The sequence below is a fragment of the Colius striatus genome, chromosome 4 (genome assembly GCF_028858725.1).
Source record: "Colius striatus isolate bColStr4 chromosome 4, bColStr4.1.hap1, whole genome shotgun sequence".
NCBI classification, from domain to species: Eukaryota; Metazoa; Chordata; class Aves; order Coliiformes; family Coliidae; genus Colius; species Colius striatus.
This window is the reverse complement of record NC_084762.1, coordinates 75,910,747-75,936,111: the sequence shown is the minus strand read 5'-3', so window position 1 is coordinate 75,936,111 and position 25,365 is coordinate 75,910,747. Positions and strand designations below refer to the sequence as shown.

The 25,365-nt window shown below is 42.7% G+C and overlaps 1 protein-coding gene across 4 annotated transcripts in view; it reads right to left on the bottom strand.

Annotated features, from left to right (window-relative positions):
- The window catches only part of GRHL2 (grainyhead like transcription factor 2), a 71,365-nt gene extending 49,455 nt beyond the window's left edge, over positions 1-21,910 (bottom strand). For 3 of the 4 annotated variants that reach the window (XM_061995698.1, XM_061995700.1, XM_061995699.1), the window contains exons 1-5: positions 21,605-21,910; positions 8,465-8,654; positions 5,595-5,662; positions 3,664-4,048; positions 753-805 (exon numbers count right to left, since the gene is read on the bottom strand). In XM_061995698.1, the coding sequence (XP_061851682.1) occupies positions 753-805; positions 3,664-4,048; positions 5,595-5,662; positions 8,465-8,654; positions 21,605-21,624 (716 nt within the window). In that variant the 5' untranslated portion in view covers positions 21,625-21,910. The remainder of the gene's footprint in view (positions 1-752; positions 806-3,663; positions 4,049-5,594; positions 5,663-8,464; positions 8,655-21,604) is intronic. The other variant, XM_061995701.1, reaches the window with a different exon arrangement.
- Between the last annotated feature and the right edge of the window lie 3,455 nt (positions 21,911-25,365).

Below are 25,365 nucleotides of genomic sequence, written 5' to 3'. Positions count from 1 at the left end.
TCTCTCAGATACAAACAGAACTATTCACAAGCATAAAATGAAGCACCAGCTTATTAATTTTACTGCTCACAGTCTCTATCAGTTAAAAAGTGACTCTGCAGCGTTTGCCCACTCTATGGATGCATTTTTCTGTGCTTAGGCAGGACACACTATTGCTTTCAAACTCAAGTTTTTTAAAACATTTTAAAAAGTTTTTGGGATCCTTGGGCTTTTTTACATCATTTGTAATAGATACTTCATTTATTTTATAGGTAAACATGAAGTACCACAAGACACGCTGTAAAAAGACAAAGAGTTTCTCAGAAAGGCTACTAAGAGTAGCTAGAAAAAAACAGAAGGCAAAAATAAAGATGGGAATTCCGAAAGGGTGGTGGAGATAGTTCATCCATCCTGGCCATCTGACTTGTTCTGCCATCCTGAAAGATGGGGAAGATTTCTCTCCACCTCACTGTCAAAGCTGTGCCCTGTTAGCTTGAGGACCTCCCTTAATAATTTTAATCTTGCAAATCTCATGGGGCCTTCAGAGGAGTTACTAACTTAGATCAATGTTGTGGGAAGGTAATAGATGAAGATGTAAACTGGTCAGATATGAAAGCTAACATATGCAGAAGGGGAAGGTGATTCTGGGCAGCATCAAGAGAACCCTGCAGATGCCTCAGGATGACGAAAGGTAAGATGGAAAACTGACACAGCCTCTCCTCAATATATTCCTATGTGATGCCAGACAACACATTTTAAAGCTTATGCCATACCTTGTTTGTTCATAAATATATTCTTCAGCCCCCACTGACACACTGCGATACTTCTGAAAAAGAAAAACAATAATTAAATATGGTTTGATACAATCAAAATGCAAATATCAACAAAAGAAGAATTATGTTTATTTAAGGACCATCAGACATTCAAAACTCAAAATCCCTTAAAACTGGAGTGGACCCTATATGGTCTTTGAAGCTACAATTGACAGAGATAATTCATTTATGTCAAGTTTTTAGAGCTTTTCATAACCTAACTGCTACAAGGCTAAAGCTGAAAGATATCTTCTGTCTTATTAAACTTCTTGCCTACGTATCAATATACTCTAAAACAAGCCTGTAAAAATGTACTCCATCTCAAAGATAAATAGATTTTCAAATAAAATAATAGCTTTCCTAGAGACTGTATTTTTTGTTTCATTTTGCTTTATTTAAAAATATGTGTGTGGTCAGCTTTCCTTAAGGCCTACAATGAAATGCTGACAAAAATTCAGATTGCTATACTCTCTGTTTTAATTAGGAGTGCTGATGTGGGCTATGAAAGTATTTTACCTTCAACGGAAGATTCTGTTTGAGTGAAACACTTTAACAGATGAGAGGAGACTTACATTCTTTAAAAAAATAAACACATATCTACTGGAACAAAAAAAAACCATCAAGAGGTGGAATTGTGAAAAAATGCAATCTTTTTGCACAGATTTGTACTGTGTCTCCCTGAGCAAACAAGCCCCTTATTACTCCACTAGGTAAGCTTTGCTGCTTCTTGGCTTGCCTTTTGTCTGAAACATGTTTTTGCTGATGTCTCCCCTGATTCACTGAGGGATCATTACATTTAATCTCTAGGATTTCTTTTGTGATCACCAGTTAGCAATTCAAAGCTGTTTGTTTTCAGAAGTGTTAAGTCATGCAATTTTGAAAACAGTTTTTAATTTCACCTTCACAACTGTGCCACACCAAATATCCAGTCAGATACCAATAAAGTGCAAAGGCATCATGTACCGGCTACTCTCACCACGTGAATAGGAAAACTAGTAAGAATAACCGTATTCCTACTTTAAACTATAATTTAGCACATTTCTCTTTCAGGATGTTTTGACATTTGATTTGATACTTATGCTCTCCCTACACCTGCTTCAAGCAGCTCTACCTACACAGCAGCACGCAGATGGAGAAGCAGAGGACCGCAAGGACAAAGCACGTCCTGCCATTTGGGTAGTTGAGAAAAACTAGACGGACAGCCAGAGTATAGAGTGTGGCTGCAGTAGGGTGGGAAAGCTCTTCATGCTCCCGTGCCACATACTTATGAGTGTTTGGGGCTGGAAAGCCACCAATAGTGGCACACACTTCCCCTAACAGCTACAGGTGAGATAAAGTTGGTTGTTTAGTCTCCCTGCAGAGTTAACAGGGGAGGTGAAGATGGAGAGCAGTGAGTGCACCTGGCAAACTATTGTTATTAACCAAACATTTTAAGAAACGTATAACAAAATTATTACCATTGTAACAAAAATTTCAGTAACAAGGAGTTTGGGATGCAAGGGCAACTTATGGAAGTGAACTCTTTTTTTTATCTCTAAGTTAAACAATTTTGCACATTCAACAGCAGTGTGGACAGTACAGACTGACCGTCTGGGTCACTCTCAGCACTGTGTCCCAGAACAAATCACGTTAATGTAATCACTGGGATACAGCACCCCAGGGAGAGCCATGGGTATGTTACCACTGGACTCCTATAAAAAGTCATCCACCAGTAAGAACAAAAAATAGCTGAAATAATGTGATTTGATAATGCAAAGCAGTTTTTTTAATCCATAGCTTGTTCTTACTGATTTGTCAATGGCAAGCTACATTCCTTCATTAATTATTCATATAGTTGACCTAAATGTACTCTACATCTGAAAATGGATTTCACCTCCAGATATCCTGATCTATAATGCTTGTGTGGAAACAACTTGTTTTTCTACAATACAAAAACACACTGTAAATTTCTCATATATTCAGCCTTAAAATAGCTTGCCTTGTACTTTCATTACATTTATAACTTCATAATGTTGGAGGAGAAAAATCTGAGGAGAGTGTTATCACCTAGTATCTCTTAATTCTTTGCAGACATAACATCAGCTTTAAATATTTTTTTTTTATTTTCTACATTTCTGGCTTGTTTGCACTATTCTGCAGCGTGCAAAAAGCAGCCAGAGGGTACTCACCATATTAAAGCTGACTGTATAATTACTTTGCCTCAGCATAACTGTAAAACAGTCACAAGTTAGCTCCTCATCTCTCTCTTCTCCTCCTCATTCCCCTACATGTACATGCATCCAAGTGTCTCCCTGCCTGTTAATTTCCCTATTCCCCTCCAGTCACTTAGTTCTACTACCTTTTCTCACTTGCCAATGTTGCAGAGTAGATCTGAGCGCAACAGACAGCTTCTGAATAAATTACTCAGGTTTATCTAGCAGCAGAGGCTGGCACTGCTCATTTGCACTTTCAGAAGAACATGAAGAACTTCCCAGTTACAAAGTGGCTGCTATTTTTTACTATTATGAATAGGTCTGAAGGCAGATCTTGTTAAGGGAAAACAAATCTTCTTTCAGACTGGTAAGCTATCCTCAACTTGACACAATATCCAAGAAGACAAAAGGTCAGTATCTATTATTCTCAGTTTCCAATAAAAAAACTTTAAAACTGTCTTCTGAAATGCTTAATGATGCTCCCCTATAATCAGAGCACAGACTGATGGGAACACGGCAAGGAGCGGAGATGAGTTTGTTGAAACAAGCATCACTGTTCTTCTAATGGCTTTTGCAGGACAGCTCAAATTTCCTTATCTTGTTTACAAGCTCAAATCTCTTTATCTTGTTTACAGATTTTTATTGAGTTCTTAGATGCTAATTTGAAGTGAAAAACTTACTTCTGTTCCTCCCTCTTTGAAGTTGTCGCTGTATGTACTGTCAGGAGTACTGCGCTGGTCATCCTTGAGATAATTTGCATGGGGAGCAATGTTCGACACTTCATAGGGTTCAAAGATAACTCCTCGGTGCTCCTCATTCTCTCCTCTTGCATAGTGTGCTTGCGGGCTCATAAAAACAGGGGTGAACTCCTCTACTTTAACCACAGTCACTCCAGTCCCCGTGATGGGCGTCGAGCTCCCAGACACGTTTGTGTTGTATTCCCTTTTGGACGGCTCCAAAGGATCTTGGTTCAGGGAAAGGTTAACGGGCACCGTCTTCAGGACTTGCACGCGGTTCTCTCCCCCACTCAAAGTAGTCTGAGCTTCCGTGGTACTAAGGCAATTTCTGTGACACAAAACCAAAAACTGTTATGAAGTGTCCTGACAGAGAATCCACCCACCCCTTAAATAGCTTAATGTTCCTAGCTGGCAGGGAAGGAGACTTTCCAACTCCACTACCCTAAGAAGTAGTACGTTAACAAATGCTAGGCAAAACATGTCATTGAGGAAAGCAAAGAGATCCAGAGCTCTTTAACAGGTAAGGAAAGATAATGTATTTGATTTGAGCTATAATCGGTATGACTTGTTACAGTAAATTCTGAGTGCCTGGGGTTACTTTTGCCTTGGTTTATAATTCTGATGCAAAATGCATCCACTAGTGCAACAGCCTTCAGGCACAAAATAAGCATAAAGAGTAAGACAAGGTATGGATTATTCACAGTAGATCATTTGCACATGAAATAGGCAGAATATCAACAGCAAAATTCATATGCTGATGCATGCTCCTTCAGGCTGCTGACAGGCCACTACTGTTTGTGTAACTCTGGTACTGAGGCTGTTCTGAAAGAGCAAGCCCAGCAATCCCATCGTATCAGAGTAGATCAGTAACTATGGCGGCTGCAAGGTACCCTCCAGCAGCATTCCCACGTCTACCTGTGGTTGCTGTCGAAAGGAATCCGATTGCTCATAGCAGTTGCACTGGCATAAAACTGTTAACTTGTAAAACTTTCCGTAGTAACACACTGCTTTGTTTTCAGCCCAAGAGATGTGTTCTGACATTCCAGTTCCTCTCTCTTGGCTTTCCACCGAAGGCCACTTTTGTCAATCACACTCAACTTAGGAATTTCTCTGGCATTCACAGAAGAAAAACTCCTCCTCAGAAAAAGTTTCCTATTCTGTTTTGAAACAGTGCAATTTTTTCTACAACCTACTTAAACTTTCACCTCACACAGCTAGTGGAGACCATCTAAAGCTGACTTGTATCACACTGAAATAAACCTTGTGTAGCTTCTCTCTACTGTAAAGGTATCTTCTTATATGTAAAAAGTTCTTTCTACATAAATACACACTCTCTCTTGTCCATAAGTCTAAATTAATGCAGGAATTAGCCTCTTCTGGTCCTTCAAGTCACTTTTAGCCTACACAGGAAGGCTGAAATCTGAGAGGAGTGGGAAAAACATTTTGAGCTAATTTTAAGAGAGTTTTATTTTATTTGCTTCTTAGCAGACCCCAAGTTATGTTAAACAAAATTGTTTTAATCAGATTACTGAGGCCAAATTACTCACTCTTGCTATCTAAGAAGAAAACTGAAAGAAAGCAGCCAATAGCCAAAAGCAGTCAATATAATCCAATTCTACTAATCTCAGCAGCAGCAAAAATGCAACACAAATCAAGAAACTTTCTGATACTTTGTAAATGGCATATTTAATAATACTGTTACTTTTTTCTAATACATTAAAAGTAAAAAGGACTAAAGTTTGCTTCCCAAAACAATCTTAATTCTTTTATCTTTTGGAAGAAAACCACAAACCTTCAGGCTATAATAGTTCATTCCGTTCACAACTGATCAATGCTCTTAGTAGCTGGGTGTATGATTTTGAATAATACTGTACCTTTTATCTTGGTCTTCTTGATTATCACTCACTTTGTTAACAGACAACAGCCTTTTATCTCTGGGAACCTGAGAACAACACCAGGCATGGGGTCAGGTAAATATAACTGTCAGGTATTTGCAGTTTCAGACTGCTCTACTGCACCAACTAGAAAAATGTAACCATATCAGTGTTGTCTACTACACAGATGCCAAAAGCTGTTTTTCTTTGAGAGACTGAACAGACTGATAATTTCCAAAGGGGAAAAAAGAAAAGTAAAAAGTAGTGATTGCTTTCCTTTCTGGTTCTGGACACATCAGACTGGAGCAAAGCATTCTTCTATATGTCTTTATCTTTGGAATATCAAGCTAGGCCTAGCTATCTCAAAAATCAAAGCTTATATTCCCAAACACATACACACATTTCACTGAATAATAAATAAAAGATGAGAAGGAAGAAGTAATGCTTTGATGAGTTCTGCATGGAGACCCTTGCAGCTCAGACAAAAAGGGGTTTTCAATTAAACCACAAACATCAGTTAAGTCTTCCAGGACTCATACCTAGGGAAAGTTTGTGTATCCTTCCCTTTCCTAGCACGAGGACAGGTCAGGGCATGCTGGCATGTCATCAGAGAACATTGACTTCTGCTTTGCTGAGTGCTATCAACAGCCATGAGAAGTAAAAATCCAGTCAAATCTGGCCTCTCAACAGACTCAGAAGTGACACCAAATGATTGAAAACAGTCATCTTCCCACACACCACTTTCCTGGCACCAGCATAGACGTGAAATCACCAAGGGCAAAGTTGCTACCATGACTGTGTTTTTTTCTTGCTGAACCAGCAATTTGGGAGCTAAAACTTCTAATCTACCCACTCCATCACAGCAGTTAACTCAGGACTAAAAAGCAAGATTTACCTAAGAACGGGCTAAAGCTGTGCCTTTATCTTTAAACATTTTAAAGAAATATCAAGAAAATATCTGAATGTAGAGCAAAAACAATACTACAGTAGCCAAGGTTAACATCATCTGTATCTGCAGGACAGCAGCAGAGCCAGAATCTCTCCTTCTCTTAGGGACATCCCCTCTGCCTATTAAGTATCTCACTGGTTAAGTAATCTCTTAGACTTTTCAGAAGTGGGATCCAACCCACAGTTTGTACATGTTGATTCCCCTGTTAAGATCCTATATTTATCTCTGAAGGAGGATCTATGTTTAGGTAAATATCACTACAAGAAAAAGGAGAAGGGAAAAAAACCAAAACAAAAACACAGTTAGGATCAAATAATTCCTATTGACTGGAAAACGTACTTAAAAAATACCCAGCATGTCAGAACAAATGAGCTAGATGATAAATAAGGGCAATCCAAGAGAGTCTGGTGCACTGGAAGTCCTCTACACTTATGTATTTATTCCATCTGATCCCCAAATCTTTTGCAACTGCCCAGAACAAGAAAAAGGCATGTCTCTTAGAACATAGTTTTGAGAAGGAAAAGGGCTGTTCTCTGGGTTTTATTTAAAAAATCCAGTAGATTAAAGACCTGCTACATACAAAGGTATTACGAGGACAGAAGCCAACACTCCAGGTGTTCATATACATCCTGAATTTTACCAATCTGCATTGACCTCACAGACTCTGGCACTGTGGTAAGTCCATCAAGTAGAGAAAAGGACCTTTCTTCTTTCTCACTGGGAAGAGTTTTTCTCTACTGACAACACTACAGGGAAGTAAGGAACAGTTCTTGAAATATAATCAGTAAGGAAATGAAAACAGTATTTAACCATAAGGTTGTTATGTGGTATCTTGCCTATAATCTTTTGAATACTCATTTATGATCATAGCAGAGACTAAAAAGAGTAGCCCACTCTCTAAAAGCATTTACACTAATAAATACTAAAAGCAAAGTAATGGGTTTTTTTATGACAGCTCCTGCTATTTCTTCATTAGTTACAAGGGGACTTAGCATTGTTCTGTTGGCTTTCTCAGAGGAACATCTGTCCAATGCAGGCATCAGTGGCTTCAGGAGTACTGACATAGTTCAAGTGAAGCAACTAATTGCATACTTAAGTGCTTGGTAGGCAACACTGATTCGATTTGCAGAGTGCAAAGGGGTCAGACTGAGTTTCAGAGTGAAATTTCTGCATTACTCTGCATTACTAGGACTTTCCTCTGATTTGAGTAGAAATCTCAAATGTAGCTCTACTTAAACACTATGAAATGCACCAAAAAAAAAGTGGTATCAAAATAAGAGGTAAAGCTGGGCTTAGGGCCCAAAATAAACTGAAACTCTGACACTGCTTCTCCTGTAAATTGACTTAAATCTTTCATCTCTGTGTCCAGCTCCATTTCTGTCTTCCACCTTTCTAGTAAGACTGCAAACTTGCAGTGCAGGGGCTAGACCTCTCTGTATGTTTGTATACAGCCTACTGCAATCATTATACAAATAAAAATAACATGGGAAACTGTCAGATGAGAGATACTCCAGTTAAAGAGCAAGTTGAAAAGTGTGGAATGAACCAGAAAACAGACAAACCTACAGATGGACAAAGCCTCTCTTTTTCCACTGTTTAAAAAAATACTGCAAGTATCTGAGCACAAATAAAAAGGGGGATAATTCATCCAATGGTCTTGCAAGGGAATAGCACAAATGCTACGCTCAAAAAGAAATCATGGTTGCAAATTTCATACAAGAATTCTGGTTTTCATTCTCTCCAGAACCAAAGATATTAAAACAGCCTCAGACAGGCTTTCTAAAATGAAAAGGGTGTTTGATGCAAGTATCAGAGAGAAAACAAGACGCAGTGACTTGTGTCTTTGAAAATTGGCTCTTTTGACATCTTTCAGAGTGGTCCCCTGCTAGTGCAGCAGGGAGGAATAACAATAGTTACCTACTTTATAATAGTCATATAATAGGCCAAGAGCAGCAGCACTGTCCTCATCACCATTTATGCTCATCATAGCCTTGGTAGCTGCTGTTAGGGGATTCTCCAAATACGACTTCCAGGCTTCATCTTCGCTGGTGTAGGCTCGTCTGGTGTTGAATGAAGTGTCATTTGGCACTAAGGCCACAAGTCGCTTGTTACTGCATAGACAGGGAGAATAAAATGGTGATCCAGAAGGGATTATTTTATTCACAAGGCATGTTAAAGAACATCACATAGCTCAATGAAAGCAGTATGATCACATCAAGCAAGCACCTCTCTAATAATCTTGGTGACATACAGATATTTACCTTCCAATCCTACTATTCTACGATTCTATGATTTCTTAGTACTAAGTATCTTCAGTACTTAAAAAAACAAATGTGTGCAGATCTTGTGATAATCAAACATATTTCTACTAATATTCGGATAGAGCTATCCAAATATTCTTAAACTATTTGGAAAATAAGGTAGCAATAATATATCAGAATATTTTGCTCCATTATTTTTGCTAGATGTACACTTGATTAGGGAAAAAAAAAAAACATTTAACTGAAATCAGTTGTAATAAGAAGACACAAATGAAAAGATTTAAGTTGACCTGCTTCTGCAGAGGGGTTGGACTAGATGATCCCTAAAGATCCTTTCCAACCCTACCATTCCTGGATTCTATGATCCTAATATTAATCTAGTGTTCACCTAAATCAAGTATAAGTCCAGTATTTAATAATTGGGCACACCTTCTAATCGACCTATTCTCTGGTTTTAGAATGCAATTTGTCCATAATTTCAAAAAGGTTTCTCTGTAACAGGATATGAGTAATGGCTCCAGTGGATGAAGCATAAGAAGTCAACATATTCCATCTCAATTCATACTCTATCACTCCCCATATCTAGTTATAGACCCATGGCAATACATACAAGACCATTAGAAAGTGGGATTTGCAGCAGAATAGTTTCCTCCATCCTGAAAACGATAAAAACTGACCACTGCCTATGTGTATCACAAGAGAAGCGGCTGTACCACAGCTGTGGTTGAAATTTCCAGTATAATAGAAACATAAATGAGGATCATAGTACCTGCTTTTGTAAAATGTTCAATAAACCTATGGATAAAAGAGCTAGGAAAAAAAAAAAAACAAACACAAAACAAAACAAAGTTGCATTCCTATTACACAAGATGGTAGGCAAACAGATTAGGCAGGGATATAGTAAAGCAAGGAGTGTGCTTATGTTGCAAGAGCACTGTCAAGAATCGTGTCTCAAGTTACAAGGATTGCGATGAAACTTTTAACACATTACACCTTACAAATCTGAAAGCTGCAATGAGGTTGTAAAAACTGAATATCTTGACTTAACTGGTGAACTGAGCAGGTATTCCTGGTGACCTTCATAAAACATTTCTTGCTACCTTCTCCATAAACCCCATTCGGCCTCATTTCTGCTCTCCCCTGCCTGCAGTGGTGCCAGCCCCACAGACCTAACCCAGCCAATTGCTGCTCTTGCACTGCATGACATTCAAACACTGTGCAACCGAGCCTTTTATTTGATTTCAGAACCAGGATTTGATAAAAGCAGAAGGGAAGGCAGGCAGTAAATGCTCCAGGCAGGTGTGGGGCCCCCAAGCCACAGTGACAGGGCAGGCTGGCGCTCTGCCTGGGGTGCCATGTTTAAGGAAGAGGAGGGGATGCTGAGATTATCATCTCTATGGTACAGAGCACTGTTTATACCTTTCTTTATGTAATGAAAAACAAAATAATCCACCTGTACACAGAGAATAGTTTCATGAGCTCAGCAGAAGAGAGCATTTTGTAGCTTTGTATCACAAAATACAGCCATGAATTACAGTTCAGATTGTACCCTTTCATCTAAAATACCTGGATTTTTAGAAGATTCCTTTCTTTGCTGAGGACCCTTCTGCCTGCCCTTTTGCCAACTCTTCTAAAGATTTTTGTTCTTATTGGTTCCACATATACATTTGTGTTGTTACAGGTTCTCTTTAGCAAGTGAAGTTGAAACATAAATTAGGAGCCAGAGGAAAGACAGAGAGAACTGCTAGGTGTGCTTGCCTTTTCAATACCTTATTGTTAGCGACTCAAATCAGATTTCCAACAGCCCTGCTGTTTGTGCCAGAGGTAGCTGAGGGCCTGTTCCCACTCTGGAGTAGCCAATTCTCCCTGGCTTAGATGCAATTATTCCAGGCATGGATTCTCCTTTCCTCAACAAAGCTCCCCTTCAGCTAAACCCAGGCTGTTGCACCACATGGGCAACTGCCCATTGCATTCAAAATACCGTTTGCTCTCCTTCCTGTGGCAATCTTCTCTTACAATCAATAACTACCTTTTGTTACTCGCGGCCATGCAATAGACGTAACTGATTTATGAGCACTATGGGCAGACTGTGAGATGCCCTTTAAAAATACACCTTTATAAGAGTTGTGCCGTGCTTGTCTGCAGAAATGCTGGAAGGGAGGAGTCAATCTCTGCTGCTCTAACTTAAGAAAATCCTAAAGCAATTAAGCTGTTCCTCAGAGGTGTTGTATACGGTTGTGTTGGGGAAAAAAAACAAAGTAAAAGGTATAAACGCTCTAGGAACATCCACTTGTAAGTTAACAGTTGGGATGGCTGGAAAGGCACAAGTGCCAAGACCCAGAGCCTCCCCAACATCCCCCCTGAGCACATTTTCTCCAAAACCCATGTTTTCACCTTGGAAAACTAAATATCCATCTCCTTTGGCTTGAGAGATGGTTTGCAACACAATCAACTGACAAATTCATTGTGTTTACTCTGCAAATAGACTGAAACAATAGCACTAAGAAAAATAAAAAACTTCCTCATCACCCCCATCCCAGTAATCAGCTCTGTGGGAGGTTAACGGTCAGAACTAATTATCATTATCGTGATTTAACACAGTCATTTCCAAGATTATTTTCAAAGCAATCAGCCAAAACAACTACATTCACCTTAAGAAAACTCCCCTATTAAGGTTGTTTGGATGGAAGGGAAAAGTGGGACTTGCGTGTGCACACGCATTCCTTTTCCACAACCGCTGAATCTCCTGTCTCCTGTTAACTCCCCTGTAAGCAGAGATAAATATTTCATATTTCCATTTCTGCAAGTAAACCTCCTGAGTGAGCTCTGCACAGGTAAGCTCCCCAGGTCCTGTCAGGCACCCTTCCATGCCAGGGCACCGCAAGCTGTTCTAGTCATGTAACTGATGACAAAGAGTAACTCTGGGGTCACCTGGACCAATGGCAAAGAAGAATGTTCCCATGGGAGAGAAATGCTCTGAATGCCTGCCTGGAAGAAAAAGCCTCAGTTGGAGCCTGCAACTACCACGCACATATACAAATCTTACCAAAAGCTGCAAGTCCATCAGTGACCACATTAACAGAGAACCACTCAAAGAAGGAAGATGGGTAGAGATTGCAAGTAGAAGATTCCGATTCAACCTGGCCAGCACCATTAGTAAATATCCGCTGTAGCCCCAGGCGCATCTACCAAAACAGCCTGTCAAGGAGCAGAGAACAACCCAACCCTGACAGTGCCCATTCCTCACTGGTACTCAGGACATTTGCTCATCAGAACATAGCTATGAGGGATGTGTCTGTGTAAGTCATTATCTATGCAAGCCCTTATCTTACCATGGAGATAACAGCTTAACAATTGAGGATACTGCATGCCTAAAAAGTACACCTTTCCTTTCAAGCTATCAGTGGAGCTCCTAATGAACACAAAATGTTTCAGTTGTTTTATGTTAAACCATAGTGGTCAGGCATCTTAATTTGTAGGTGAGGATGAATGGTATTTTCTGAGGAATGGTCTAGTTTAGGAGCTAGATTGCTCTTACACTTGAGTGTTTGTCAAAACTAAATTTCAGAAACAAAATCTTCTGCCCCTCCCAAGTATTTAGTAGAGATTTTCTTGTTTGCCCCATCTTAGGTGACTTCTGTGCTTTCCTCATAAGAAAAGATATAAAGACATATTTCAGTTTTCCAGATTTATACTAGTTCTGGTGGTATGTTTATCTGATAAACTGGGGTTTTTTTAACTTCTTTAAAAATGAAGGTTATGGAATTTTATAAAACCTAGACAGGTGTATTGTATCAATGAGATGTCCAAAACTGCACTCACTTCAGGTCAGTTTAATTACTGCAGTAAAAGTCCGTGAAGTTGGAGAGATACATTGTACTTAATGTCAATAAATTAGCTGAAAGGGCTGGCTTTTCAAGCTCTTCTTCAGATTAGAGGTAATGAACTCTCAACAGCCAGCATTTGGGGCTATAAAATCCTACTACAGGCAAATTCTCACCCAACTTCATGTAATTTGTTAATTAGCTTACACAGAATCAGAAGTGCGCATTAACACACTCATGAACAATAGTGAAAGACCACAGCTTTGTGATCAGAGCTTTGGTTTCATTCAGAAACAAGATGTCCTGCCTAACAGTCTCTCTCAGCCAATTTTGGTGCTCAAGAGCTTTCTCTTGAGTTTGAAAAGTTCATGCAGACCTCATCCTCTCTGATGAATTCATTTGCCACCGAGTATAAAGCAAACTAGTGCAGCCAGTACAGTTGCATCCTACTCTCCTCCACCATACATGCAGCATTATAGCCTGATCCAACTGGTGCTAATGGAGAAGAAAGTCTCGTCCTGCCTGCCTCCAACTTGTGCCTTGCCCAGCAAATTCATCTCTGAAATCCAACGTAGACTGTTAAAAAGGACAAGGTGGGCACCCAGACGAGGCATTTTTTGAGGATTTTTTTACTGCTTTTTTGGACACTACATTTGTTCATCAAACTTAAAAAAAAAAAAAGAAAGATGAAGAAACAAGCTGTTCATTCAATGCACATCCCTGCAGAATTCTTTGCCCCCTGATAATGCCTTAGGACATTCTTCTCCTTGCAGGGATAGGTGCCAGATAGAAACACAGCAAGCAATGTGTGTGAGGCAGCAGAATGGGAGACATCCCATTCCCAGGTTTCAGCCCAGGCCTGAACCTGCCTATTCTTACACCTGTGAGACAAGAGAACCAAGGACATCTGCACACATCCTCTGTGAACTGTCCCCTTCAGGAGGAGATGGGAGGCTTTAGTCCATACAGCTGTTATAAAGTACACAGAAATTTTAGCACCAGGCAAGTAACTGGAAAAGGAAAGACAGACTCATGTAATCCTGGCTCCTAGCCCTGCATGTTAAGGCCATAGGATATTTATAAGCTCCTTTTTAGTTGGATGGTAAGAAGGTGCACAGGGCAACTGTCTCCATTTTAGAAACCCTGGAAGAAACACAAATTCTAAACCAAGATGCTAGCCAACGGGACCCATTGTTTGTTGCGTGCTGATATGCACCACATACTGTGTTACATCCTAGGTTTCTGATTCCTTAATTGTTCACAGCAGAGACCTGGCTGGAGTAGGCTGTGACTCAGTGTGCAAAGGGAAAAACACCTGCCTGCTTAGTTTTTTCTCCAGTGCAAAGTAAGAAATGCAGAACTTCAAGAACGCTCAAGTTTCCTCCAAGAGCTCGAAAAAGAGCTTAAGCTCGTACTTCAGATTTGACATGGCTAAGGAAGGCAGTGGCTGATCATTTACAAGCATTTCAGCAGTTCTAAAACCCTTTGTAAGTTTATTTTACACTTAGACAAATCTCAGTTCAGCTATAAGGCTATTATAAAATGGATTTAAAACAGATGTTAATACAGTTTATCTTACAACCAACATACATATATTTCAGTTCATAGCCACAAATTGAACTATTATGACCATTTAAAAAGCTGCTAAGGACAGATCCCACAGAAGCTGGTAAATTAACAAATTTTGTATTCCAAATCACAAATTTACGTCTGTGTTCATTACACAAAGAAGTATAAACCAAAGCTAAGCCTAGTGCTTGAAACCATTTGTTTTAAAGATTCCAATGTTAGCCTAAGTTTACTACCCTGCATCAAGTCTAAAAAAAAAAAAAAAACCAAACCCCAAAACCATCATGTGCGACTCACTGCAACTTTTGATTTATTTAGTTAAAATAAGGTTTAGCCTCCTCGGGATCTATTGCCAAAAAGTGTAATTAAAAAGTCAGCAACATTGTTGTTTCAATTAGATAATAGTGTTCCTTTAAAACTACAAAGAAGCACATGTTTAACGAACAGGAAAATAATGGCCCATGTGTCTTGGTATTTTGTCTTTCATAGCCAACAATCATATCATTCCCAGAAGCACAAACAGGTCTCCAAAATGCACTTAGCCCAATCCAATGACTCCAAAGTGAAGGAAAATCAAAGCATTTAGACAAGCAGGAAACCAAAAGATAAGATGCCCTCTGGCCCAGCCAGCAGTCCATACCAGGGAAAAAACTCCCATTAAAAACACTGAGTAATTTTGCCTACTAATGCATGTAGGTTTGGGACTCCTGCAATTTTGGGACAATTATTCTTTTTGAGCACAAGACAAGATTACACTTGTTAAATGATTAAATGAAATTATTTTACCTTTACTAAACAGTCTGAGAGGAAGTAAAAATAATACACTGAGAGCAGAAATGGTGAGTGGCAAAACAGACTGGTTCAACAATTAGATACCTACTAGAAGTTTTGTTTGTTTTTACTCAGAACTAAAATAACTTGAGCATGTAATAGTGATTTAAAAGATTAAAACAAATAGGTGATTCATTAACATTGACAAAAATTATTAAGTGTGTCAAAGTGGAAGTACAAAAAGAAATCTGACATAAAGACGGAATGTATACAGTAAATGCCTACTGACGACTAGTTCAAGTAGGCAATTACCCTGAGACAGACTTCTTATGATTTCAGAGACTGTTTCACTTTTAATTAAATATTATTTCTACCAGACAATCTTTTGTTATTAGTGCACTAAGTAGCCTGTTACCCTTTTTTTTTTGGAAGCCAAGCAGAAAAGGCAAGTTTCATCATATTTGTAAAAAGAACCACTGCCATCTCAAAAAATGAGGGTACTCTGGAGTTCACAACATTACTGCAGTAGCTAATAAAAGGCAGTTAGAATTAGCAGCTTTGTACCAGGCCATGCTTTTTTTTGCTAAGAAGTGTACCTCAAGCTGCTCATAGAACCCAGGTTGCTTTAGCTCAATTGCAGACAACAGTAGCCTTTAAAATTAAAAGCAGGTCATGACAAGGCTTCCCAGACCTGCTGCAGTTTAACCTGACCCTTGGCCCTGCGGCCCTTGTTCATTCATTGCTTCCATGGAGTTAATGGAAATGGAAGAGTTATGGCACTGACAGCATACAGCACTGTTTTTTCAGAATATGAAAGCTTTTACGTAGTCAGAAAGAAAACATTAACTCAACAGCTGAGCAATCCTGGGAGTCAAGATTTCCCACAAGTATCTAGAAAAAGCACACAAACTCTCAGAAATACTTTACCGAATAACTAAACTACAGAATCAGGGAAGATGCCACTGTAACCAAAATCTCTGGACTCTGTTATCACTGTGATTTCCCACTATTACAAAAATTAACTAATCTATAGACGTACATAATCTTTGAGGTTACAGACATATTCTCAGGCTGTAGGTATGTTGCAATATTTGACTTCTCCATAGTTCACACGCACTCAATATGGTTTCCTTGGTTAAAGATTTCACAAACAACAGTTTTCTTCTTTATGAAGTTAGTGCTATCAAAGAACAGGATAGTGTCCCGATATGCTAGGATGTCTGAAACGTTTACTTATCTTCTTTTAATCAGCTACTACTGTCCCAATCACTGATTAAAAAGTTAATGAAGATTCACTCCAGGATTAATTCCTCTTTGTTTATGTCTGTGTGTATGAATTCCTTTGTGTATGTGTGACAACAAAAGTCAGTCAGTGTAATATCATTTCCCCTTTGTATGCCCCTGCATCCAAATGAACCAGAATGATAAGGTCCCTGCTGACTCTTCTGAAGGGACAAGGATATGTGATCATTACAATCAAGTAAGTGACACAGGAAAATTACTTCCCTCCTATTCTGCTTTGATCTTCACTCTAGTCTAGTCTTCAGCAATGGAGACATGGTAGTGTTGAGTAACCATTTGATACACTTACTCCTCTCCATTAAGTTATGGTTGCAAGTTCTGTGAAAAATCTGCACACAGATTTTCCACCTTTCTTGCACAGAGATAGTTTTTTGGGGAACACTCATGACAGTGTGTCTGATATTTTAAAAGTGCAAGCACTATTCACCTCTAAATCCTGTTTCTCCATTCATTCCCAGATGAGCAACACTTTGGAAAATTCATCTCAATGGATGCCCCATACGGACACTCAGCAGTGGGGGTGGAAAATCAATAGTCTGTGACTTAATAGCCACTCAGTATATGCTGATGGGAGACATTTGGTCCTCAAAGAAAAAATTAAAAACCACTCATAGAATGACACTGTAAACCATCAATGCCCTTTGTTGTTATAGTACTAGGTGCTTATGCTAAATATTATGATGACAACATCTACAGTTACACATTAAGAAATAGGAAACCAGGGCAAAATTACTCTGTAGAGTCCAAAATTAACCTCTGCCACAGACACTGTGAAGTAGACAGCTGGATGTGAACAAGCCTCCACTGACACATGGGAGCAGGTCTTAACTCATTCCCATCTCCTGGCTTGTTCTCCCTTCAGTTATTTACCCATAAACACAAGCTCAGCTGCAGACCTGGGCAGCCCCAAGTCCTCCTTAATGTGGTCAATCTGAGTATGCCCCAGCCCCGCCTACCTGGTGTCCCAAGTAGCTCTTGCACATCCTGGGGATGCTGGAAGCCTGGCTGCCAGGCAGTCCCGCAGCTGGCTGGCTAGCAGGGAAGCCACAGCGACCAGCATGCCCAGGCTTGCTCCCCAGCCCGCTCTCCATGCAACTTCAGTCCCAGTCTATGTGAGACTGACAGCTTTACACAGCACCACGAGCAGTGGGGACACAAGTGAAGCTCTTACCAGGTAGATCCCAAGTGTCTGTACAATCACTGCTCCTCACTCACAAGAGTATAGGCCATCCCTAAAAATCTCACAAGTATTAAGGTCACTTATTAGCTTCCCTTCCTGTACTTTTTTTTTCTGTATACTACAGTAAGAAGAACTTTTCAGCCTACAAATGCAGAAGGGAACCCTGGAATCACCTGTTTGCTCAAATCCCAGAGTCCCCTCGTGATGGCTCTCGGAACTGGATGGCAGCATAAGCAACTGCTTGGACCTCCAAAACATTCCTAGAGAGGAAGGGACATGTTTCCTTCTGCAGAGGATCTAGTTTGAGCAGTTCCGTCTTTAAACACCAGACATCTGCTTGCACTCCCTTTACATATGAAGAATCCAGACCAATGAAAAGTGGAGGTTAAAACTAACCTTCAAGAGGAGACCAGGCTACTCTCAACCCAACACTTCCCTGAGTTGGTTCTTTAACTACACAAACAGCTCTACTGATGCAGCTGAGAACATGGAATGGAGGCAGGAAGAAGTGGCCACAGCCTGCTTAAGTCAGTACTACCTCTGAAAAATGCATGTGAAACCATGCCTTATCTCTTCTGATGACAGGAATTTTTGGAAGCAAGCAGGCAAGACCCATGTTGGGCAGAAAGACTAAAGGGAAAGATAGGGAGATATGCATACTACCTTAAGGATAATCTCCCCTTCTAAGCGCCTCAGTTAGCATTACAATCAAATGATGTGTTCTTTAGCATTTGCACCTAATTGTCCACCTTCCTCCCTTAAAGATGACAGAGGAGGCAGCTCTATAGCATCTCTGTCCCTGCTCTTCCCAGCAAAGAGGGATGCTGCAAGTGGTGCTGGGGAGCTGCTGTGCAGCAGGATATACCATCTCCCAAAAAAATCCAGCAAATCCCACTGAAAGGTGAGCTAGGAATATGTTTTCCCACACTTTCTATATCCCCTCTGCTGCTTAGTCCTCTACATCAGCACTTTACAAGCACAAACCTCAGAAATATGTCCAATGATCCTGACGAATTAACTGACTTCGAAAACACCGGCTTCTCTCTCTAGTCTGGCCTGTAGGGAAGATCTGATTTTAAGTAAAAGAAAGGTCATGTGGAGGAGAATAATGTTGTATTGTCTGGATTTGGTTTTAATATAATTAAGAGCCTAGAAAACCCCTAAAAACAAACATAAAAAAACCCAAACAAACAAAAATCACTTTGCATGCAAACTCCCCCCCAATATCTCATTCCACCTGGTCATCTCTTCTGAAAACAAATGGATTTGTCTTCTTGTGTTATGCCTGTATATTGAGAGCCATGGGGATTTCTTCTCTTTAGCTTTTATTTCCTTTTCAAGCTCTTACGTACCACCTATGAACTTTTCTAAACACTTTAATCAGAAACCTATCACAGGCATACCTGTAACTGGGGAAGTGCTGTTACTTGAGGGTACATACTCTGCAGTGCTCTTACATTACTCACAGTAGTAATAGCAGCAGCACTGCACAGAGCAGGGAAGGGCACTAATGCTCCAGCCTCAGTAGCTTACACCTATGGCACACTGTTCCTGTTGGGAAGGACGGACAGTCCTGTAGCTTAGTAGCATCCTAGACCCCGAGGGGAACCACTTTTCCCCTAGTTTGTTGCATGAGTTAGGCTTCCACCACACCATTTTTTCTGTTTTAAAGCCAAGAGTGGTACAAAGTTGCTTTCTTCCCGATCATATTCCTCTTTTGTCCCCATCAACTGTGCTTGATCTGCTGCACTCTAGTTTCCAACCCTCTGGTGAAACTACTGGCCACCAGGCTCAGCTAGGGAGTAATTTATGAGTCTCACTTTTGTGTAGTTCTGGAACTGCCTTCCACCACTGCTGCTTGTCACCTCTCAGTTCTTTCAGTTAACCTCCTTTCCCGACTTCAGCTCAATGACTGCTCTTTCAGCTGCTCCTCCCCGCCTCACCAGCACCCCTCAGGGCTTTGTCCATACTCCTTTCCTTGCACTTAAATCGTTTACTGCTCTTATCACAGTATCACAGGTAAGAAGGTTGGAAGGGACTTTCAGAGATCATCTAGTCCAACCCCCTGCTAAAGGGGGTATGCCTAGATCGGGTCACACAGGAACACATCCAGGTGGGTTTTGAAAACGTCCAGAGAAGGAGACTTCACACCCTCACTGGGCAGACTGGGCCAGGGCTCCCTCACTTGAACAGTAATATAGGTTTTCCTTACGTTTCAGTGAAATTTTTTGTGTTCTCTCATATGTCCATTACTCCTTGTCCTGTCACTGGACACTACAGAAAAAATGTGCTGACCCATGATCTGACCTGCCACCCTCTTATCTGACTACCTAAGGCATTAGTTCCCACCCCTACTCAGATGAGCTCCCAAACTACTTTGTTTTCAACTCCTACCACAATCAGCTTTATTTCATGTCAGCAACTACTTCTGCACAATCCCACTGTCAGATGGTGTCTGAAAACGCCAGGATTAACATTTTGCTTTTACTCTTCCTTCTCCATTTCCTCTCCATCAGGGCATCCAATGTTGATGTTTTGTTTTGTCAGATAATCTTTTCCTCTCACTCCTTGACAGACAGGCTGTCACCAAGCCTCTCAAACCTATTTCTCCAGCATCATGCTCCTCCTCTCTACTTGCTTTGCCACAAAGGCTCGTGGGTAGCCCAACAAGGGCTTCCATCTGAGCAGCACCGAGGGTAGGTGAGATTGCATTCATGACTGGGGTGCTCCCACCTGCACCAGAGCACCAGGAAAACAAAACTGCCGTCTCCTGCTAGGCCCCTCTAATCTCCCGCCCTCCATCTTCCATGCCCCGTTACTCTCCCTAGCTACCTCTTGCAGAAACAGTAATAACCCGAGCAGGTAAAATGGCCTTCCCGCGCGGCTGCCTCACGGTGGCTCCTCGGCACCGCGCCACAGTAGGCCGCCGCCGCGCTCTCAGCCAGGCCCCGGCCCTCACACCAAACCACTCCGCCGCCATCTGGGCAGCACTGACTTTACCCCACAGCGTACCGGGTGGGAGGGGGATAAATAAAAGTGCCCCGAGTTTTGGGCCGATCGGCACGAAGCGTTGTTGGAGTCGGACACACGCTGGGGTAGAAAGAAAAGAGCAAGTCGCGGCCTGCACGCCCAACGGTAGCTCCCGGCGCCTCTGCCCACCGTGGGACAGGCCCCTCTCCCGCCGAGCCCACCGCTGGCTCCGGCTCGGTCCCGCTGCGTGCCCCGGGGAGGGCCCAGCACCACAGCCGGCGTCCCTCGGGAAGCAAGAGGGGCTCCCCATCGCGCCGCTCTTCCCCCAGCCTCGCCCGCCTCGGGGCTGACTGTTCCGCATGCCTCGCAGCTTCCAGGCCCTAGCGCGGCCGCCACGGCCTGCGGCCTCCGCCGCCCTGCGCCCGCCCGGGCGGGATCCGGGCTGCGGCGGGCCAGGGACCGGCGGGAGCGGGCGGTGACCTCCCCTACGGCGCCACTACTGCGAAAGTTACTTTTTAACTGCGGGCGGAGGCGCCGATCTCCGGGCGACCCCGGGCCCGCCGGCGCGTCCCGCCGGGAAAACAAGGTCGGGGCGGCAAGGCTGAAGGCGCTGTACGCAGCGGCTGGGGCGGCCGAGGTTAGGCTGCAGTCGGGCACGGCCGCGCCGCCGGCGGGACGGGCCCAGGGCGCCGCGGGCTCCCAGCCCGGCCCGGCCGGCACCGGCCGACGGGAGAAAGATGGCCGTGTCCGACTCGGTATAAAAGCCCCTTTGTTGCGCTAACACAAAAGCCAAGAAGCGCTTTTCGTCTGGGGCCTTCGGCGGGTGAAGGCCCTCTTCGAGGGCGAGGAGAGCTCCCTCCCGAAAAGAGACCCTCGAGGTGAGGGGGCGGGGAGAAAAAGGAAAAAAGACAAAAAAGGAAAACTCCCTAAACTAAAAGGATAACTTAAAAAAAATCGCGAAGCCCCACAGCGGGATGGAAAGTGAGGTGGGGGGCGGCGAGCCAAAGCCTTGTCCTCGGGCGCTCTGGGAGTTGTTGTGCCGCCCGGTCCGGCGTCCTTTTACGGAGGGAGAAACGCCGTCCCGGCAGGTACGCGTCCGCCACCGGGGAGGGGGAAGCACAACCAGCCAGACGGGCCGGCCAGCCCCGCGCAGCGGGAGCAGCGGCGTGCCTGCGATCACTTACTTGTCCGTCTCTTGTGACATGTTTGATCCAATGAACTCTCTCCCCTTTTCCCGGTGCCTCCGTCTCCCTGGCGGAACTGGACTTTCAGGTCTGTGCAGGTGAAGGTGTGTGTGAACGCCCGGGACGGCAGAACCAGAGCTACTGGTAATTCTGCTTTCCTTCCCCCCCTCTCCCGGCTCTGGAGCCAGCCGCCGAGGTAGGACAGGTAAAGCCCCCTCCCCCTCGCATGTGGGGAGCGGCGGGGCTGGGGCGCCGGCTTGGCTGGGCTCAGCTCGGCACGGAGAGCGGCCGGGCCAGGCGCACACAGGTAACTTTCCCGAGCGGCGCTGGATTCTTTCACTAAAGGAGCGGGGCAGAGGGACGAGCCGCCAGCTGATTGGGCGGCGCGGGCCGGCAGGTGCGCTGCCATTGGAAGAGGCGCGCACAGGTAAGGCTGCTGCCGAGCTCCAGGTAACGCACCTCGCGCCCGTGGCTGCGCCGCGCCGGGAGGCAGCCGTGGGGGCCACCGCCGACGGGGAGGGAGGGAGGGAAAGAAAGAGGGGAGCCGGCGCTGTGGCAGCGGCGGCAGGTAGTAGCGGCGGCAGGTAGTTTCACCGGCAAACAACCCGTGCCTTCCCCCGACGCGGACGGAGCGGGCTGGCCGCGCTGAGGCGGCGAGACGCGGCGGGGCGCAGTGAGGCGTGAGGCACAGGGCCGTTGGTGCCTCGCGCGGCGGCTGTTGGCCGCTGAGGCCGAAGAGAGGCCCCTCGCGTGTGGTGCGGCGCGACAGAGCAAGGCGGGCCCGCCGGCGGGGCTGCCCCTCAGGGAGACAGCCGGGCTGCCCCATGGCGAGAGCCGGCCGCGCTGTGCTCCGTCTCCTCCCTGCGCTCAGCCGGCGGCCGAAAGGACTGGCCATGCCCAAAATGCCCTGGCTGGCGCGTGGCAATCGTTGCATGGTGCCCAGAGGTGGGTCGGCCTTCGCAGGGTAGCTTCATAGATGGGTGGTTTTGCTGAGTTTCGGGGATTTTTTACGGGTTTTGCAGGAAGTTATTTTACATGGTTGGGATGGGCTGGATTTTACATTTATTAATGTCATGACACAGAAGGCATCTCCGTGCAGAGGGATGAAGTGGTGCCAAGAGATGACACCCAACTGCATGGATCTGAGAGCTAACAGTCGAGCAAGCAGGTTGGAAGATCTGTTTTTTCAACAGAGGAAAGCTGGAATGGGGTGTTTATTGAGGAAGATACGTACAAAGTGGACTGTACAGTCACCTGTCAGAACAGTATGCTCTACTGTGTACTTTGCCTGAAGACCTAAGGCTTATGCGGGACAGGATCAGGCTGTGTGGGGAGCAGCTTTTCCCCCTGATAAGGGAAGATGAGGAAGAGGGCCTTTCCCCATGTTGGGTCAGTTTGAGAAGAAGGAGTAGAAGGGTAACAGAATTCCATATGCTCTCACCCATTCTGAGTCCCCATTCCTCCACTACAGGCAGGTCAGGACCTCAATAATTCTTCCTGCTACCACCTGTCCTTCCTATATGAGGCATCTAACTTGACTGCTAATAGCCTCTGCTGTACACATAGTGCACTAATGTAAAAAGTGTACCACTATGTGGGGTAGACCATTGTATTAATTAGTGATCTTTGCAAGAAAATCATCCAAATTATGCTAAAACCAGCAAATCTATATTCTCTTGGGTTAAAACATTTTCCGTTTTCTATCATTGATTTGACTGACAGTGGAATGTAGTAGAAGGGATATTCACAGATATATATATCCAAATATACATGTATACACATATATAAATATACATTTCTATAAAAAAATGTAGTATTGAGATATGGGTCCTGATCTTTCACCTGCTCCTGTAGTTGAAATCAAACTTGGCTCTCTAAAGTCTTGGTATGGGTTCACAGTCAGGCACAAATATCTATAACAGGGGTTCAGTCTTTATCTGTATTGATAGTAACTAACCAAATTCAGCCAATTTTATAAATCATCTTAAGTCAGCTTAAACATAGCCTCAAGAAGATTTCTGTCACTTCAACTAAACAGAATTAGAAAAACAGCTACATGAATGATGACTGGATTGAGCACAAGATACCCGTTAATTGTTCTCTCCCACCATTCACTAGTCACAGGAAAGCAACGTTATTGTACAATCTGTAAATTCAATCAGAAGTTGCTAACATGGCATGAATTTTGAATAACAAATACTGATGTTGAACTTGTAGGCTGTTATTCCTAACAATGCATGTATGAATTGTATAGTCCATTTTGAGGAAACTATAAGGCTCCATAAAACACAGAATGGAACAGTAGTTTATTTATTGTGAACAGTCGTTTTGAATACTGAATTACTATGTAATCTTAAAACAAGTTGAGCCTCTCAGGCGCATAACTGTGACCTACCATGAGTTGTTTTGTATAATTAGGGATGGAATGCCATAACAGTTAAAATTAGTGAAGCCTCCCCTCTCCGTTAACTGCAGAAATGATAAGGTTTCTTTCCCAAATATTTGTTATGCTGAAAGAAGCTTTGAGACCTGAAAAGGTTACCTGTTTGAGCACCAGCAAGAGGATTAGCGCCAATTCAGATATCCTCTTTCTCTTCTTTCTTTTTTCAATTATGAGAAATATTTTGATGACTGGATCGTTTTTTTCCTGTGCAGAATGTATAGGAAGAAGGAGAGGAAGATAATTCTGAGCACTTCTGAAAATGCCACCTTCCCCAAGGTAGAAATGCTGCCGATGTGTGATTTTACAAGAAAGAAAACTGCATTTGTTGCCATCTGCAGTCCTGGACCAAGCCCAAACCGTAACTCTCACTAAAATGGAGTTTGTTGTTCTACTACTGGGTCAAATACAAAACTGGCTTTAGCAGCCTGCTCTCAGGAGAGATTCTCTTATAATGTGGTAGTCGGGAGACTGAATTACTGTTCACTGTCTTAGATGGTGTTCCAAGGTTGCAGCTAGGAATATAAGTAGAAAATGCAGTAATGAACTCTGGATTCGAGGTTGTTGTAAATGACAAGTGTTATTTACTTGGAACTTATTTAGATGGAAAAATATATCCTGAAAATTATTTTAACTGGATAAGTAGGCATGGGGCTCATCATTTACTGGAAGAGCCTTTTGCTTCAGACTGCAGACTGCGATTAAATGGTAAGTGTCAGAGTCCACCTCTAGCTGAGCAGGTCAAACGTGTCCTATCTAATCCAGCTTGATGTTCATTCTTCATGATCTGCAAGATTATTATATAAATGAATCCGTTACTCATTGAAAACTCAGCTAATGTTATTTCTGACCAGACCAGCCTCGCTTCTTGTAGAATAAAGTCTGTGTAAAGCAACAATGGAATAGTAATGCAGTACATTATTGACTCGTCTTTGGAGTGTACTGGAAAAAATTAAACAAGTAAACTACTATTTTTCATGCTGTGCTTGCTGCTTTGTTTGCACAGCAGCTGATAGGGGGGTTTTTGTGGCATTGTAAGGATTCAGTGCAGAATTCAACTGTCTAAATGTTTGCTTTATTTATTCCTTAGCAGCTAGCATAAATGGTGTTTGGACTTGCCAGCACTGAGTAAAGGAAGTAGAGTGTACAAATAAAGCTTACTTAGTGCAATTAGTGTACCTAGTTACCTAAAATATCTTTCATAAAACTATTAAAAGAAGTATGTGATAAAAGATATTAGAGAGATATTTATGTCAAAACAGTGTTGTAAAGCAGTTTAGTGAGAGAGCAGATGTTTGAAAACAACTGTTTTCAGTAGGCA